This window comes from Oncorhynchus keta, chromosome 25 (assembly GCF_023373465.1).
Source record: "Oncorhynchus keta strain PuntledgeMale-10-30-2019 chromosome 25, Oket_V2, whole genome shotgun sequence".
NCBI classification, from domain to species: Eukaryota; Metazoa; Chordata; class Actinopteri; order Salmoniformes; family Salmonidae; genus Oncorhynchus; species Oncorhynchus keta.
In genome coordinates, this window is record NC_068445.1 from 3,737,098 (window position 1) to 3,753,341 (window position 16,244).

Consider the following 16,244-nt stretch of genomic DNA (forward strand, 5'->3'; position numbering starts at 1 on the left):
AGAAAGGGATCCTTCAACAAAAGGCGAGTTCACAAAGGACGTACCTGGATTAGAAATGAAACACACAGGTAATCCCACCAAAGAGTCCTTCTTTTCGCTTTGAACTTGAAAGGACGCAGGGAACAATTAAAAGCAAAATAGCAGGGTTGCAAATGAAACAAAATGTTTACCAAAGAAAAGCATTGTTTTGGGATTAGCTCAGGCATATTGCATGGGTTGAGATGGAGTGAACGCAAAGGGAACTTTTGGGTGAGGTGTGACAGTGTGATGGGTACGTCGCACGTCAGTCAGTGCGTCAGTCCCGTCCGTCTGTCAGGGGCTAACCTAGCCTTCAGGCTGGTAATCCTGACAAACGGATATCAAATGCAATTGTATTGGTCACTTACACATCTTTAGCAGACGTTATTGCAGGTGTGGCGATATACAGTATGTAGGCCTACATTGTGTGACATATGAGCTCTGTGAAGCTGCGTCTCCATATACCAGAATACTTACCGACTCTGTAGGATACACACACACACACCTGCTAGAGCAGTGAAAGTGTCGAGGGCCTGGTGGGATTAAGGGTGTTTTGAATGTGAAGGTGTAAACAGCAAGAACGCTGAGCCAGTTATAAATCAGGGCTTGATCACTCAAAACACACACACACACACACACACACACACACACACACACACACACACACACACACACACACACACACACACACACACAAATCAGGGCTTGATCACTCAAAACAACACACACACACACAGTCCACCACTGCTGCCAAGGTGGATCCACCACGTCCTGCCAACCACCGTGCCCACAAACACACATCACTCTCAAGAGATGTGCCAGGCAGAGCCAAACAGAAGACAACTCAGAGAAATAAAAGAACACACACAGTCATGTGACATGGTGTGTGCGTTCAATACAGCTCTGAATCAAATGAGAATTATTCGATCTGGGGAGCACAAATACAACAAAATCAACATCAAAGTTTTGCCCTTAATAATACAAAATGGCAGGGATCTATTCTCTCATTTACTTATTCAAATTCAGGGATCCATTGCTTTCCTCTTCCGTGTTGTTGTAATGAACTTCCTATCCTATAGTAAAACTGACATTTTTCAGTAAAAACAAAAGTAAATAATGACAATATGACGTACGCCCTGATGATCGATAGACAGAGGTAGAGAGGGGTGACGACTGGGGATGAGCAGCAACAGTACCTACCTCTCCCAGGGCCTCGTAGCGTTTCTGGTTCCACCGGTGGAGATCCTCCCGGGCGTTAAACGCATACGCCTCGCCCGTCGTGGTGTGCCTCAACCTGCCCTCTGATAGGCAGACAGACAGAGGGAGAGAGGCACAGAGAGATGGAGAGACAGACAGACAGAGACAGACAGAGGGACAAACAGAGAGATGTACAGACCGGAACCGACAGGTAGACAGGAAGATAGACAGACAGACAGACAGACAAAGAGAAAGATGGAAGGACAGACAGAAACAAAGTTAATCGAGGCCAATCATTGAGACTGTTTGAAACCCTGTCCAGGAGGGAGAAGTGGGGAAACTTCTTTCAGTATCTCAAGTGTTTCGGTGCCGGGGTTAGGGGTCAATCTAGCAAATAAATTGGAACATAACTTACAAATTGAAAAATCCTCTGAGAAAATAGCAGGCAGTTTCAAATTCATGGGCTGACTATCAATTAATCAATCCCAGTAGCCATTCAAAATGGAACCGGCCTCAACTATAAGCGTTCAACTGTGTTTGGAACATGCATGGCCGAAGGGTCTGGAAGGAAAACGCTGGACCAATTCCTCAGGTTCCCGAAAGTCAGGGAAAACTAAAACGCTGTTCAAACCGACTGCCGCTTAATTATGTCAGGAAAGCTAATGATAGTGTGAGGCGTGGAGCAGCGGTAGGAGAGGGGGGAAATCTGGTGTTAGGTTTCTACCTCCGTACGGACATGCTGAAGTAGTTCCGCCCTGTCAAAAGAAGCAAACTAGCTTTGACCTTCCGTTCAAACTGAGGCCCATGCTTTTCTGCACCTCTCTCCCTCCACGCAATTAAAAGCGTTTGTGGCTTCGCCCCCCCACCCCCCACCCATCTGGCAGGCACAAGGCCCGGGGATACGGAGCGCTCTTTCCAGTCACGAGTCCAACGGCCTTCTGGGACGTCTGGCAGCTCAGGCCCAGACAGCAGGTGTGGCGTAAACTCTCTCTCCTTCTCATTCCTTCTTTATCTCTCGCTCTCTCCTTTTTTTTTCACTCCTCGTCACATTTCTCTGTAGCCACATCCACCTGAGATGTGAGGAGGAGAGAGAGAACACCACAACTGTTCCCCACGCTGCATTTGAGGATGGGCTTTGAATGGCAGCCAATCAGCATTCACTCTTATTGACCCTGGCAACTCCAATGCCACCGCTCTCTACCAGGCCTAGCCAAGCGGGGAGTGACTGGGTGCAGTGTATGTGCATTAGGAGTTACATTACGGGCAAAAGTGGTTGAATCATTGGGTGGAAACTAGGGATACAAACACAAATTCATAGTTTACAGGGGAGAACTTTTTAACACCTGTGTTTCTTTTCATAGCCCAGGATCATTTTACAATAACAGCCAAATGAGGAACAAGCAGAGAATAATGTGATGAGGGAGAGAGCAATTCAACACTAGTAGCTTTTTCAAGCTAAACAATTATCCCTGCGTCGGTTTAATGCCTCCAAATACAGAGGTTTACAATGAGGCCATCTATCCTTCCGTTGACACGGCAACATAAAGCACAAAACAGTGTTCAATTTAATTGTGACCTCTTAACGACTGCAAAACGCATAACGCTGAAAAACTCAAAAGTACACAACCCAAATAGCCGGAGGGTCTCATACTTTCTCAATTATTCCGCGACGGCAAACCCCAACCCCCCCCAAAAAAGCATCACGTTAAGATAAAAGATGGCATAAGCATTTTCATCTCTCCCTAAATTGCACCACTTTACAACTGGTTATCGTGTGATAAATCTTACACTGCTTACTCGCCCGACCTTACAACATTTTGCTTTCATCGTTAACTGTTAGACAACATTTAGCACAGAAAAGCCAGTTTGTCAACACGGAGAACTAATAGCTAGCTTGTGCCTAAGAGATGTGCACCGGGGGGGGGGAGGTTTAAAAAGGAGCCCTTAGAAATGTACCTTGAAGACATCAATTATACATTCACGGTGGAGAGAGGAGAGATCTACGAAACAACGGTGTGTGTGTGTGCGCGTGTGCATACGTGCTTGTGTGTATACGAGAGTTCAGCTCCATCGCCTCCACAACACGGCTTCTCAGAGGATTACGTTTCCGCAACTTTTCTCCCCTTTTCTAGCATAATTAGCATGCCGTTCTCGATTTTGGCGCTTAATTAGGTGTACATAACCTTGGATTTCCAGTAATGAAAAACCGGAGGGCTACTGTGATGAAGCCATCATCTTTATAATTAAGATACCTGTATCAACTGTACACAGCCTCCTATATATTCATTTCATGGTCATATTTATTTTTACACTATATAGACGTAGGCTAAATTTGCTGCTGGAGTGAAGAATACCATACAGTCATGGCAGCGCTGAGCCGGAGGGACTTTAGTTTGAATAGAAATTATATTCTTGGAGAGGAGAGGGAAGAAAGACACCCAGGCAGGCTCCTCAGAAGTGGCAGCCCGGGCCTGTTCTTAGGCCAGGTTATGCAAATCCTCCGTCAGATTGAGCGCAAGGCTGAGTAGGTTACTGACAGGCCGTATAGTACACAACATGTCCTTAGCCACAGTACAGCCACACAGTCAGCAGAGACTGTGACAGAGAGAGAGACTGTGACAGAGAGAGAGAGAGAGATCAGTGCAGGAGAAAGAAATGAGGAGGGGGAGAGGCCACTGGGGGAATATTAAGAGCCAAACACACCAGGCCTCCACCTGGGATAGAATAATCCATACATACAGAATATAAATGATATGACTTACGCTCGTTGAAGGCATACTCAAACTCTTCAAGCGTCTTGGGGAAATTGAGCGGAGGTTCGTCCTTCTTCATGAGTTCGTCCAGGTCTATCCTGGACAACAAGTCTGGGCCAGGTGTGGGGAGGGACACAAAAAATCTATATTATCTACTTTTGCACTTTTGCCTTGCTAAAACACAGAGGGCGGCCTTTTCGTGGTGCAAAATCATGGTGCAAAGTGCAAAAAAATACCATAAACCTTAATCTATTAGCGTGATTTAATTGGACATTTTTTTCTTCAACAATGTGTCATATAAGGAGGCAACTACTTATGTATTGCTCAGTTTAAACTCTTTACAAACAGTTTCCTTCTTATAAACACACATTGTTTTAAATTAAATCACACTGCGAGATTGAGGTTTACAGTGGTTTTCCGCACTTTGCACAATGATTTTACAAAACGAACATGTTGAATCAAAGGCAGTCATACAGAATATAGGCCTAGCTTCATCTCATCTCTTGCTTAATGTTTGTTCGTTTTTTATGGATCCCAGGACTCCCAGGGGCCATACTTGTGAACATTTTGCTTAGACCATGGCTTAAACCATTAGTCTAAAATGGCTAGCTGTTAGCTTTTCTCACAGGTCAACCTGGCCACATTACCCACAATGCTGAGGACCCCCAGCTGAGCAGACAATTATCCGGTAACAAAATGACAAATCAACCCATCAGAGTCCTTAAAAAGTTGAGCCCCCATCCAATTGCATTTGTTCAACAGGTCAAATTGGCCACCAGAAAAGCAGATTGTTAAACCAGCCATCTGCTTGGTTTCATTTCTTACCCATGGTCTAAGTGAAGTGTACCAATATATTGTTGCATGATGCTTCATTGACTAGGCTACGGTTTCCGCATACATGACAAAATTACACGGGTTTTGCACATCCATTTAACACGCATCCATGCACTGAAAAAGGCGAGGAGAATTATATAACACCTAACTTTGCATTCAGACATCGCACAAGTCAAAGACTCTCGCGGTGTGGTCAAATAGCAGTCATACTGCTAGCCTGGAGTGGTAGTGTGACCCATTAAAGTAATCTACTCCATGGTGTTGGCATATGGTGGCTTTGAGGTGGAATCCCATTTTGGTCAAGATCATTTTTAAAAGGAGAAAACCCTCCATTGCTGGTCCTCAATTGAAATAGAGCAAATGTGACGAAGTAGCCGGTTATCAAGACCCATAAAAAACAGGAAAGTGTCATTTTGCCTATATTCATTATGGTGACTGATTTTTCTGTATTAGACCTATCCATAACCTGTGTTTTGGTCTGAGTGTTGCCTGCACTTCGATTCACAGTACAACCACAAAACAGCTATTTAAACCGACGTTTGGCTATTGTGTCCAAAAAAAGGGTGTCGATATAGGTGTGCACAGCTAAAAACACATCCATGACAATGAAGAACGCTCTGTTCTTGATCAGAATGTCTATATAGGCTAGGCCAGTCAGTCGATAGCATGTTACAAAATTGACAGGAAAGCGCAATCAAATGATGTCTTTTACTGTATTGGCGTGGTGGGAAAAGTACCCAATTGTCATACTTAAGTGACTGTCACATATCATACTGTGACAATTGTTGCTGAGGGGACCATCTTGGTTGAACAGACTGTAACTAATTAAAAAAGGCTAGGTATTCAGTGCTATTGTAGTGTTTCCTCTCATTATAGCATCATAATATACACGATCACTAATTGGGCCTATTACAAAAGGAAACAAAACCTAGGCTATTGGACGTGGTTAGCGGTCATAACAACAACGAAACACTGGCGGCAGGGTAGCCTAGTGGTTAGAGTGTTGGGACTAGTAAGCGGAAGTTCAAATCCCCGAGCTGACAAGGTACAAATCTGTCGTTCTGCCCCTGAACAGGCAGTTAACCCACTGTTCCTAGGCCGTCATTGAAAATAAGAATTTGTTCTTAACTGACTTGCCTAGTTAAATAAAGGTAAAATAAAAAAAATTGCTACATACCTCTTTTGACTTTTACATTAGCAATATCCTTCGAATAATATAACTTATGCCTCATTTGTTCTTAACTGACTTGCCTAGTTAAATAAAGGTAAAATAAAAAAAATTGCTACATACCTTTTTTGACTTTTACATTAGCAATACCCTTCGAATAATATAACTTATGCCTCATGAGCTTAGTTCAACTGTGTTACCCCACCAGAACACAAAATATAATCTTGTTAACTCCATTATTGTTTGTTAACAAAGAAACGTAAACACACCGTATAGCCTCAAAACATGGTTAAAACCATAATTTTGATATCAGGGACGTCCTTGCACCCATCGCGCTCTATGAATTATTATTATTTTTTGCCTGATTCCCAAATACGTTTTTCTCCTTTTTTGTTTTCCAGGTTTTGGGGGAACATTTTTTATTTATTTATACTTATTCAATAGAAAAACAACCAAATTGGATGTTCTAAGTCCATAAAAATGCTTAAACCACATCAGGAGACCACTTTGAGATCTGGAAAATAAATCGAACACATTTGGATTTTGGGGTGTAGTTACCCTTTTACTGACATTGTTTTTGATTAGTGGTGTTTCTGCAGAGTTCATATAATTGCAGAGTTTGCAAAACAAATGGCCACTGGATTGATGCAAATAATCATGATATCATTCTGCCAGGTAGGCATACGCTTCTTGGTAGTTAAAATATAACCAGAAGGTTACAATTAGCATCATTGCTAACAGCTACAGAAAGTGTAGACATGCACACATGCGCGCACACACACACAGAGAAATAAGCTTTTTGTGCTTATAGAACATTTCTGGGATATTTTATTTTATCTCATGAAACATGGGACCAACACTTTATATGTTGCGTTTGTATTGTTGTTCAGTATAAGTTCAATAAATGTAGTTTTCCTACGACGTTCAATAGATTTTTGAATATTGTTGAATTCCGTGATTCCGTCCGCATTCTTCACAATGCAGACTTCATAGGGCCCTAAGAGTGGTTACAATACTCCAGCCCCATCCCTCAGCTGTTTACCAAAACGGAGGTGGGGTTCTTGCTTTGTTATTGTTTGAACTACAAATTGCCCCTTTAATAGTCTCCCGATCTGTTCCATATAAATGGTTGGTGTTTAGCCTTTATAGGGAAAAGCATCCTAAATAGGCCTAGGCTTTACCAGTCAACTCAAACGTGGCTGTGTGTCCGATCTTTACTGGAAACTGTAGTAAAGACTGTAGGAAAGAAAGCAGTTGAGAGGAAAACATCTAACCGATAGGCTTCAGCCTAAGAGAGCAAACACATTTCTCCCTGTAACAGGATCAGACTAAAGTCATTCCTACTCTAATAGACTAAAGTCCACTCTGCAAACAAATGTTGATGCAAACAGTAGGCCTAGCTGACAGACAGGCTGAAGATAGTTATGATGAACCCACCTCCACAACTTACACTTTTCACAAGTCTCCATTCACCCCGATAACACACAATACCTTGGACACCAATGAACACACGTTTACTCGTTTATCAATTACTTTCAAGCTGTGGGTGTGCAATGCGAAAGACAACATTTTCAGGGTACTATACATAAACACCCAGTCACTCATCTGCACAAGGAAGGAAATACCAGTTACCTAGTTGCTCACCTTTCAGGGCAGTAGTTTTCTCTTTATTCTCTTGGCCGGGAATCTGGGCCATAGTTATCCACAAAATGAACAGTATAAAAGTACAGGGTCGAGTAAGCATAGATCTTCTCTTCTTGTGGATCACTGATGGTTTGCGTTACTCTACATGGAAGGGAATAGAAAAGGATTGGTTGTTTGCAGAACAGTAGTTAGTTACAATGTACTTTAACAACGAAATTGTTTGTATTGTAGAGGTACATTATAGTGAAGGCAGCACATTCGTTTGTAATAATAGTAACAAGGAATGATTTCACACAGGTATGCAGAAGGCATGGTATCCATCTTGAGTAACGTTAGTTCGCCAGGCACGCAGAACAAACCACTTCCCTGACAATTTCATTTCTTGACACCACTGTTGTAACCTAATTGCATAGCCTAATTTAACGTGGCTAGGTAATGTGGACTATTTAGCTAGCGAAACAATTAACATGCAGAAGTGTGCAACTTAGTTAACTAGCTAGCCACCTTAGCGAGCTGAAATACCAACATACATTGCCTTGCGAAAAACGCGTATGTTATAATTTATACAAAGCAGGGCGAGCGACTGTCTGGGTCGAAAGACAGACACAGGCAACCCAGATGTATTCATGCACAAAACAACAACCAAACGCTAGGGACTGAGAGTGCATGCATGCCAGCGAAGGCACGTCCAAGAGAGAAGCATTCGTTTCACACGTGTGCACGGCCGAAGTAAAACGCCAGTGAGACGCTACTTTATTTCACAGTCATGCATTTATTTAGCTTCAAACACATACCACCACTACAAGCGAATATCCCAAAAAGATATCAATAAGCCAGCACCCCCTGCTTCCTTAAAATGTACAACAACAAAAAAAAAACAGGAAGGGAATCTCAGAATTGGAAGCTTCCGGGTTACCGAGACAACCACCCGGAAGGAATATTTAAAGGGACAGCTCAACGCTGTTTCACCCACCATGTTTCACATTGGAATAATCAGATGTGTACACATTCGATATACATTCTATTTTCTCATCCTATGTGCCCCCCTCACCACCAGCACATCCCTGCAACACTGTTTTCAAAAGTATAAGCAGTTTTAATCCTCCTAAATAAACACTATACCCCAAAGGCGGGATAGGTCTACTGTTTGAATAACTATGTGTCCTTACATTTGCTCAGGGATATCAAAGACTCATAACTCCTGGAGAAGCATATTCTCATCCTGAACATTAGAATGAAGCTCTTCTTTGGAATTCCCTCCCGTGTAGACAAAACCAAATCAAAGCTTCCATTCTGTCCTGAGAATAGAGGAGAGAAGCCCATTCATTATATGTAAACCCTCAAATCTTACAGGAGCAGTGGCTTAATACATTTCTACACCAATATGAAAAGAATGATTTGCTTTTCGTTATTTTATATTAAATGTAAGCAGCACAGTTTTTCAGATGGAGCAAAATAATAGTTTTGTTGTTGTTAGTATAAGTATTCTACTTGTAGTTCATATACTGTATGTATCCTACTGATCACACATTTGAATGAAACTCTGAAAACAGCAACATATCTGTCTGGTTGACACACTATGTATGTGCAGCGGAATAAATAGCAATGTAATGTGATGAAATCATGAAGAAAATATATTTATTATTTTCATGTTTAATTCTGGTAGATTCTGTCTCATCTCATGAATAAGAAAATACAGAAAACCTGGAAACAAAAAGTATCACAAATCACAAGCTATGCTCTCAGCGCACAAATGTCTGACTGATGTTAGATGGTGGGACACATTCTGGTGACATTGTGTAATCATAACACATATTTTCCTCTAAATCGGGGGATTTGAAGTTACTTTTTTGGGGGGGAACTGGGGAAGAAATATGCTGACACCAATGCCTTTACACAAGCTTCTTCAACTTCAGTGATCACATAGTCCCTGGATAAACATATTCTCGAGCAGAGCAAACAAACTCTGCCTCCAATCCAGAAACCTGTCCCGTGGATGTGCACCAAAAATATGAAATCCCAGTGATAACAAACAAGGAGAAGAGAGTGTGTCTCTGGGTACACATACATGAAATCATTCATGCAAGTACACACACACACGCAGGCAAGCCCACACACACACACACACACGCACACACACACGCAGGCGAGCACACACACGTATTCACACACCCAGGGTTTGGAAGTAACCAATAACATGCAATCGGTTACATGTCATTTCTTTTCTTTTTTTTAACTAACTGCAATCAGTAACGTTACCAACATTTTTTTTGTAATCAGATCAGATTACAGATACGTTTGAAAAAATACATGATTACTTCTTGGGTTACTTTTAAATTCAGAAAATACATAATGACACCTTTTTCTTTTCTCAATGACATTCAACTCAGCATTGAAAAACAAATGCTCAAGATTAAGTTTGATCCACCTGAGGGAGTCTGACCACAAGTCATTTGATGGATCATTTTTGTCTTCTAATGCCTCTTAAAACCCTTCACACTCAAGTTATAAAATACGATGTTACAGTGTTAGGCTTTCACGGGGTAATTCAGAGGAAAAATATCGTCATTTTGGAGAGTCATGAGTGCATTTAGGTGCGTGTTTCCGCAGCAAATGTCCTTCACAATAAACAAACATAGGCTCATTCTGTTCAGAACAACCCAGGGGTGTGACGCCATGTCATCTTCTAACTGTACATCAAACATGGGGATCATAATTTGGAAATTTGAGGTGCTTGTATGACATCAAAGTGGTATTTATTCTAATCCTCAATGTCTCATCTTTCAAAATACATCGAGTCATCTTAATTTACAGCATTTCCCTCACTCAGACAACAAAAACGTTGCAAATTGTGCCCGATTACTGGGAGGGATGGGGGAAACTTCTTGTCATGCGCGACGCTCAAATTCAGAACAGCTGTCAGTCAAACCCCAGATCCAGAGCTCTGACATCATGTATAGCATTTTACTGTACAGCCATTACATTTCAATTTAGGCACTTGTTAAAAATCTGCAATTGTCACTCCCTATACAGGTATGAGTGTAAAGGGCTACATGGAAAGTAATCCAAAAGCAAATTAAATGAATCAGATTTTACTTTTTATTTTACCTTTATTTAACTAGGCAAGTCAGTTAAGAACAAATTCTTACTTTCAACGACAGCCTAGGAACAGTGGTTTAACTGCCTGTTCAGGGGCAGAACGACATATTTGTACCGTGACAGCTTGGGGGTTTGAACCTTCCGGTTACTAGTCCAACGCTCTAACCACTAGGCTACCCTGCCTAGTGGGTAATCCAAAAGTTGCGTTACTGATTACAACTTTGGACAGGGAACTAGTATCGGATAACATTTTCAAAGTAACGTACACACACACACGCACTCACGCACACACACACACGCACACACAGCTTCTCCCTTAGCTGTACTGCACAGACATTACAATGTTTCTCGATTAACACAAAGGGCCTTTTGGAGGAAGGAGTGCAGCAGATTTAATTGATGATGTTTGCTGCTGCATGCTGTTCATCCTGGTGCTGCCTGGGTGACTCCGGAGGTGGGTGGGGGGCACCTTGGGATCCAGGGCTCTGGTTGAAGTAGGCTTTCTGCAGCTCCTCCACCAGAGGCTTCTCTTCATCTTCCAGAACTGCACCATACTGCATCTCCCACCTGGAACAGACAGACAGACAGACAGACAGACAGACAGACAGACAGACAGACAGACAGACAGACAGACAGACAGACAGACAGACAGACAGACAGACAGACAGACAGACAGTGCTTAGTTAGTTACCAGAGTTTTCTGTCATCTATAACACACACACACATCACAGCTCTGTCTGACAAAGAAAGACAGAGACAGAGAGACACACACACACACACACACACACACACACACACACACACACACACACACACACACACACACACACACACACACACACACACACACACACACACACACACACACACACACACACACACATACACACGCACACATACACACGCACTTCTCCCTCAGATTCTGCCAGGTTCAGCACAGAGATCAAGCGGAGAATACTCCAATGCCCACACCACATGCACACTGCACTCTCGCAGATGTACAGCGTTGGCATGAAAACCAAGATGTACACTGTGAAGTTTTCATATGGGAACGTGTCTTGGTATTTCAGAGTGTACAATATGTCAGATTCTGAGCTTTCACTGTCAGCCTGTGCATAGAACTCTATGTTTTACATACAAGCGTGAGAGGACTGCTCCCAAAAGAGGTTCTAGGAAACATCAACACAGTGGAAAATGAGGAAGAAAAACAGAAGCTTTCTCTCTGACAATGTTGAAATATTGATGTGGAGTGTGCACATACCCTGGTGATTCACTTCACCTGCTAATCTCACAGCATACTCCTGACCCTCTGGTGGAAAGCACAGGAGCACAGCACAGTGGGCAACTCATAAGGGACAGGTATGATCGGTGTTGATCTGGTTTTAGACTTCAACAGATAGATCAGGATTTTGGCAATGACGCCCTGTATCTACTTCCCCAGAGTCAGATGAACTCGTAGATACCATTTGTATGTCTGTGTGTGTGCAGTTTGAAGGAAGTTGATAGCTACTGTGGCGTTAGCATTGTCTTTTGCGAAACCACCTCTAACTTCCTTCGTACTGGACACAGATACATACAAATGGTGTCCACGATTTCATCTGACTCGAGGGAAGTAGATACAGGGCCTCATTGCCAAAATCCTGAACTATCCCTTTAAGGTGCCTAACTCCTTTACCTTTCCCTGTCCCTCTTCTCCCTGTCCCTCTTCACCCTCTTCTCTCTTTTTCCACTACTTTTCTCCCTCGAGAGAAAGCCGTCCCTTTGAGCTGTGACTGTGGTCAATCAAATGTTAATATCTATATGGAGAGAGAATGAGCGCAAGGTAGAGTCATGTCGTCCTATCTAAAGAGAACTCTATCGAACTGTAAATGATTGCATTTTCATTGCAATCTCTGTCTCCTTTTATTGCCCCCCTCCCACCCCCATCTCCCTCGCCTATATATTCACCATATCTTCAAACGGGGGAAGGTAGGCGTATTGTATATGTGTGAGAGGGAGAGCTTTGACTACGTGACGCATTCCATGCATACAAAAGAGCGGGCTCCTCCATGCGAGAGCTTTGATGGAGTTTCTGCCTCAGTCATTGTGTGTATCTGGCCGAATCAGACATCCTCTTTCTCTTCCTCTCCTGCACTGTCACCGTGGTAATTACCGTCTATACGGGGAGGATTTGTTTATGTAAATATGTGCACTTGATGCATGGGGCCCTTCGCACATGTCTGCTCTCTTCTCCACGGCCTCTTTTTCTCAGTCTCTTCTCCCTCTCCATCTCTCCCTCTCTCTACTATCACCGAGCCAGTGGACTGTCACCTGATAGACAGACCAACGAGGGGGAGGATGAGGGGTGGAGAGGAGAGAGAGAGAGGGGGGGGGGGGTTAGTTAAGACAGCTTCTCCTTATGACAACTCTATACCTTCCTGAAGCCACCACAAACTGACACTATAGTAGAAATGATGGGGTGGGGAGTAGGAGAGAGAGGGGCAACAGCTATACCTCATGACTATTATACCACACAGTTCAATAAAAATCCAATCACATCTCTTTATCATCCTATAGTCAGCCATGATTTGAAACCCCCCCAAAACAAATAATGGGAACATGAAAAACATAATATTTACAAATGTCACAGACGTGCAAAATGAACCATGGGAGGATGGAGGGATAGAGGGAGTGAGTAGGGGAGGAAGGCAGGAAGAAACGCTAAAGGTTTTTCAATGTTTAATTTTCAAATAGGATTAAGCAGAATGACATTTAGCTGAAGGTTACTGGCTGAGCGAAGCGACGCATTGTCTTAGCTGATATTGATATTCAGGAAGCGCCCCGCTTGTCACTGGGACAAACAGAGTTGATGAATGAGAAGCCTTTCTGCAGGAAGGTGTTAAGTGCAAATTTACAAGAGAAGAGAGAGAGAGAGAGAGAGAGAGAGAGAGAGAGAGAGAGAGAGATCTAACATACCAACACTTGTCATGTATATATCTAAGCTACCTTATGCTACGAACACTATACAATGTCCAGACAGTGCAGTTTCACATTCACAATGCCAACTGTCCTAAACCCAGACGGAAATGCACATTCTAACTGGGACTGAGGGTGATTTAGCTTTAAAAACACACACCAACAATATGTGATTCTATCGCTGTTGCTAATTTGAGCGAGTGAAAAAAAAACCAATGCTGTTTAGAAATTCAGTTCCAAGTAGGCTAAAGTTGACAATAACTTCACAGCATCCTCATTTCAGAAGTTTCCTTTGAATTTACATCTTAATAAGGGGAGCCTTACCCTTTAATTCCTACAGGCTGGGCTCATTTCTCATGCATTAATACTGGACTTGCTGACTAGGCGCTTCCTCTGAATACGGAATAGGACACACATATTACGACTCATATGTGTACTGTATTGATGTCACTGGAGATGTTTTTTTTTTTAATTTAAAGAATTGAAAAAAAATAAACCTGATGTACTTCGATAGGAATGCATGGGCACAATATTTAAGCCAATGTCGGCTGGCTGCAATGATAGATACACTCTGACGGATGGAGCTAATTCTGACAGTCCACCTTCGCCTCAATGTTTGTCTCATCGGGAATTAAAGCCATTCTCACGGATTATCAGTGTGTAAATGACCTCCAGTACCTTCCTTCAGTTAGAATCTTGCAATCTACATTTACTCAGACCATATTAGCATTTTACATAAAACCAACTCTCTACTGAGATCGAGTGCTCTAGTGCCAGGACAATCCAGCAGGAGAAAGATAGACTAGAGAGAGAGAGAAAGGAAGTGAGAGAAGGAGTGATGGCAATTGTGTGAGCTGTCAGTGTCGGAGTGGTTTTCCTCAGAGTGGCGTGTTCGTGCTGCGCTGGGTGCCAGCGGAATCCCCGACAGGTACCAGTGTTTGTTTAAAAGGGTGCCTGTCAAACATAGAGCCACACGGCGCGAGACACTTTGGCTAAATGAGTCTGACAAGGACCTAATCAGGGCCTTTACACATGCTGAGGGCCTCAAGGATCCATCATAACCCAAACCTAAACATTTAAAGTGCTCAACTTTCTAAAGGTCAGTGCTTTCCGTGCATGCCAGGCTGATATGTGTCAGCAGAGAGGGAGAGCTGAAACATTGGTCCTCCACAGGCCTGCTGAGGTAGTCAGCGATATGGGATGAGGATATGGCACTGCATTTCATGCTCCTGCATTTGCCCTTTTGTATTTACGTTACACTGCCCGTACCGTGTGAGTGGGCACTTTTGGACTTTACACTGAGCACTTCTACACAACACACCAAATACGGTTGTGATGAGAATCATGGTGAACCACAAAGGCTGTGCTTCCCAAGTGATAGGAGATGTGTCGATGTGTGTGTGTGTGTGTGTGTGTGTGTGTGTGTGTGTGTGTGTGTGTGTGTGTGTGTGTGTGTGTGTGTGTGTGTGTGTGTGTGTGTGTGTGTGTGTGTGTGTGTGTGTGTGTGTGTGTGTGTGTGTGTGTGTGTGTGTGTGTGTGTGTGTGTGTGTGTGTGTGTGTGTGTGTGCAAGAGAGAAAGACAGACAAACACAGAGAGCGAGTGAAAAAGGTAGGAAAACGCCCTTTAGCAAACGGGCCCAAGTTAGTGTAACTGACAAGTTCACAATGCAGAGCAAAGGTCAGCTCTGAACTCAATTTCCATTGAGGAGTCATCTCCAATTCAATTTGTATACCTGACTTCCCTTGGCTAAGAGCGGGATGACAATTGTAACTGACAAGCATGGAACGGGACGGTGGATTTGAATATTGACAAGACAGAGAGTTGACAGAAGCGATTATACTCCAGCTACAGCATTAGTCTATCAAAAGGGAACACCTAATATCTTCAGCACAATGTGTATGTCCATGGCCCCACTCAAATGTAGCTACATTTTAACATAATCTAAAGTTAAAATCTTTAGAATGTTCCCTACTTTAAAGCTAAACCTAAACCTCACGCACACATTAGAGCTGGATATCCACAGCTTCCACACTACAACACCCAGAACCCACTCTGTTCATACAGAAGAGTTCCTCTGGTCTCTGGTCCAACCATTGAGATGAATACATGATCTGTGTGATACCGTCTCTCTACCCATACAGCAGTGTTCCTCTGTCAGCAGTCCATCTGTGTCATCAGAGTGACTCTACGTGAAGGCCCTGCTCTATAGCCACAGAGTCTCTGCTGCCCTGTCACGTCAAAGCCGGGCCCGTCACCCACCAAGCATGCGCCTTCCGACTCGCTCGAAGGCGAGTGATGGAGCGCCTGACCAAAGGGCCACCGACAGATCTGTGAGCACCCTTTGAAATAGGACATCGACACATGCATGCATGCACACACACACGCACACAGCGTCACACACCATCACACACAAACCCACACGGGCTGCCTCACACCCACGCCACGGACTTAAACCCTCAATCCCAGCAGTGATGAGACCCTCACATCTGAGGACCAAAGGACCCTCTCCAGATATAAACCCCCTGGCTATACATCCCCTAAATGCACACACACACACACACACACACACACACAC

General features: G+C 43.2%; 2 protein-coding genes across 7 annotated transcripts in view; both read right to left on the reverse strand.

The window, feature by feature from the left end:
• The window catches only part of LOC118357810 (cotranscriptional regulator FAM172A homolog), a 230,206-nt gene extending 219,179 nt beyond the window's left edge, over nucleotides 1–11,027 (reverse strand). Inside the window, exons 1-4 of one of the 5 annotated variants that reach the window (XM_052478524.1) lie at nucleotides 8,409–11,027; nucleotides 7,603–7,755; nucleotides 3,978–4,079; nucleotides 1,219–1,319 (exon numbers count right to left, since the gene is read on the reverse strand). In XM_052478524.1, coding sequence (XP_052334484.1) covers nucleotides 1,219–1,319; nucleotides 3,978–4,079; nucleotides 7,603–7,714 — 315 coding nt within the window. In that variant the 5' untranslated portion in view covers nucleotides 7,715–7,755; nucleotides 8,409–11,027. Of the gene's footprint in view, nucleotides 1–1,218; nucleotides 1,320–3,977; nucleotides 4,080–7,602; nucleotides 7,756–7,909; nucleotides 8,121–8,144; nucleotides 8,365–8,408 lie in introns of those variants that run through there. The other 4 variants (XM_052478518.1, XM_052478523.1, XM_052478520.1 and 1 more) reach the window with 4 other exon arrangements.
• Nucleotides 9,226–16,244, reverse strand: part of LOC118357811 (uncharacterized protein KIAA0825) — a 166,150-nt gene continuing 159,131 nt past the window's right edge. For both annotated transcript variants that reach the window (XM_052478504.1, XM_052478503.1), the window contains exon 20: nucleotides 9,226–11,280. In XM_052478504.1, the coding sequence (XP_052334464.1) occupies nucleotides 11,106–11,280 (175 nt within the window). In that variant the 3' untranslated portion in view covers nucleotides 9,226–11,105. The remainder of the gene's footprint in view (nucleotides 11,281–16,244) is intronic.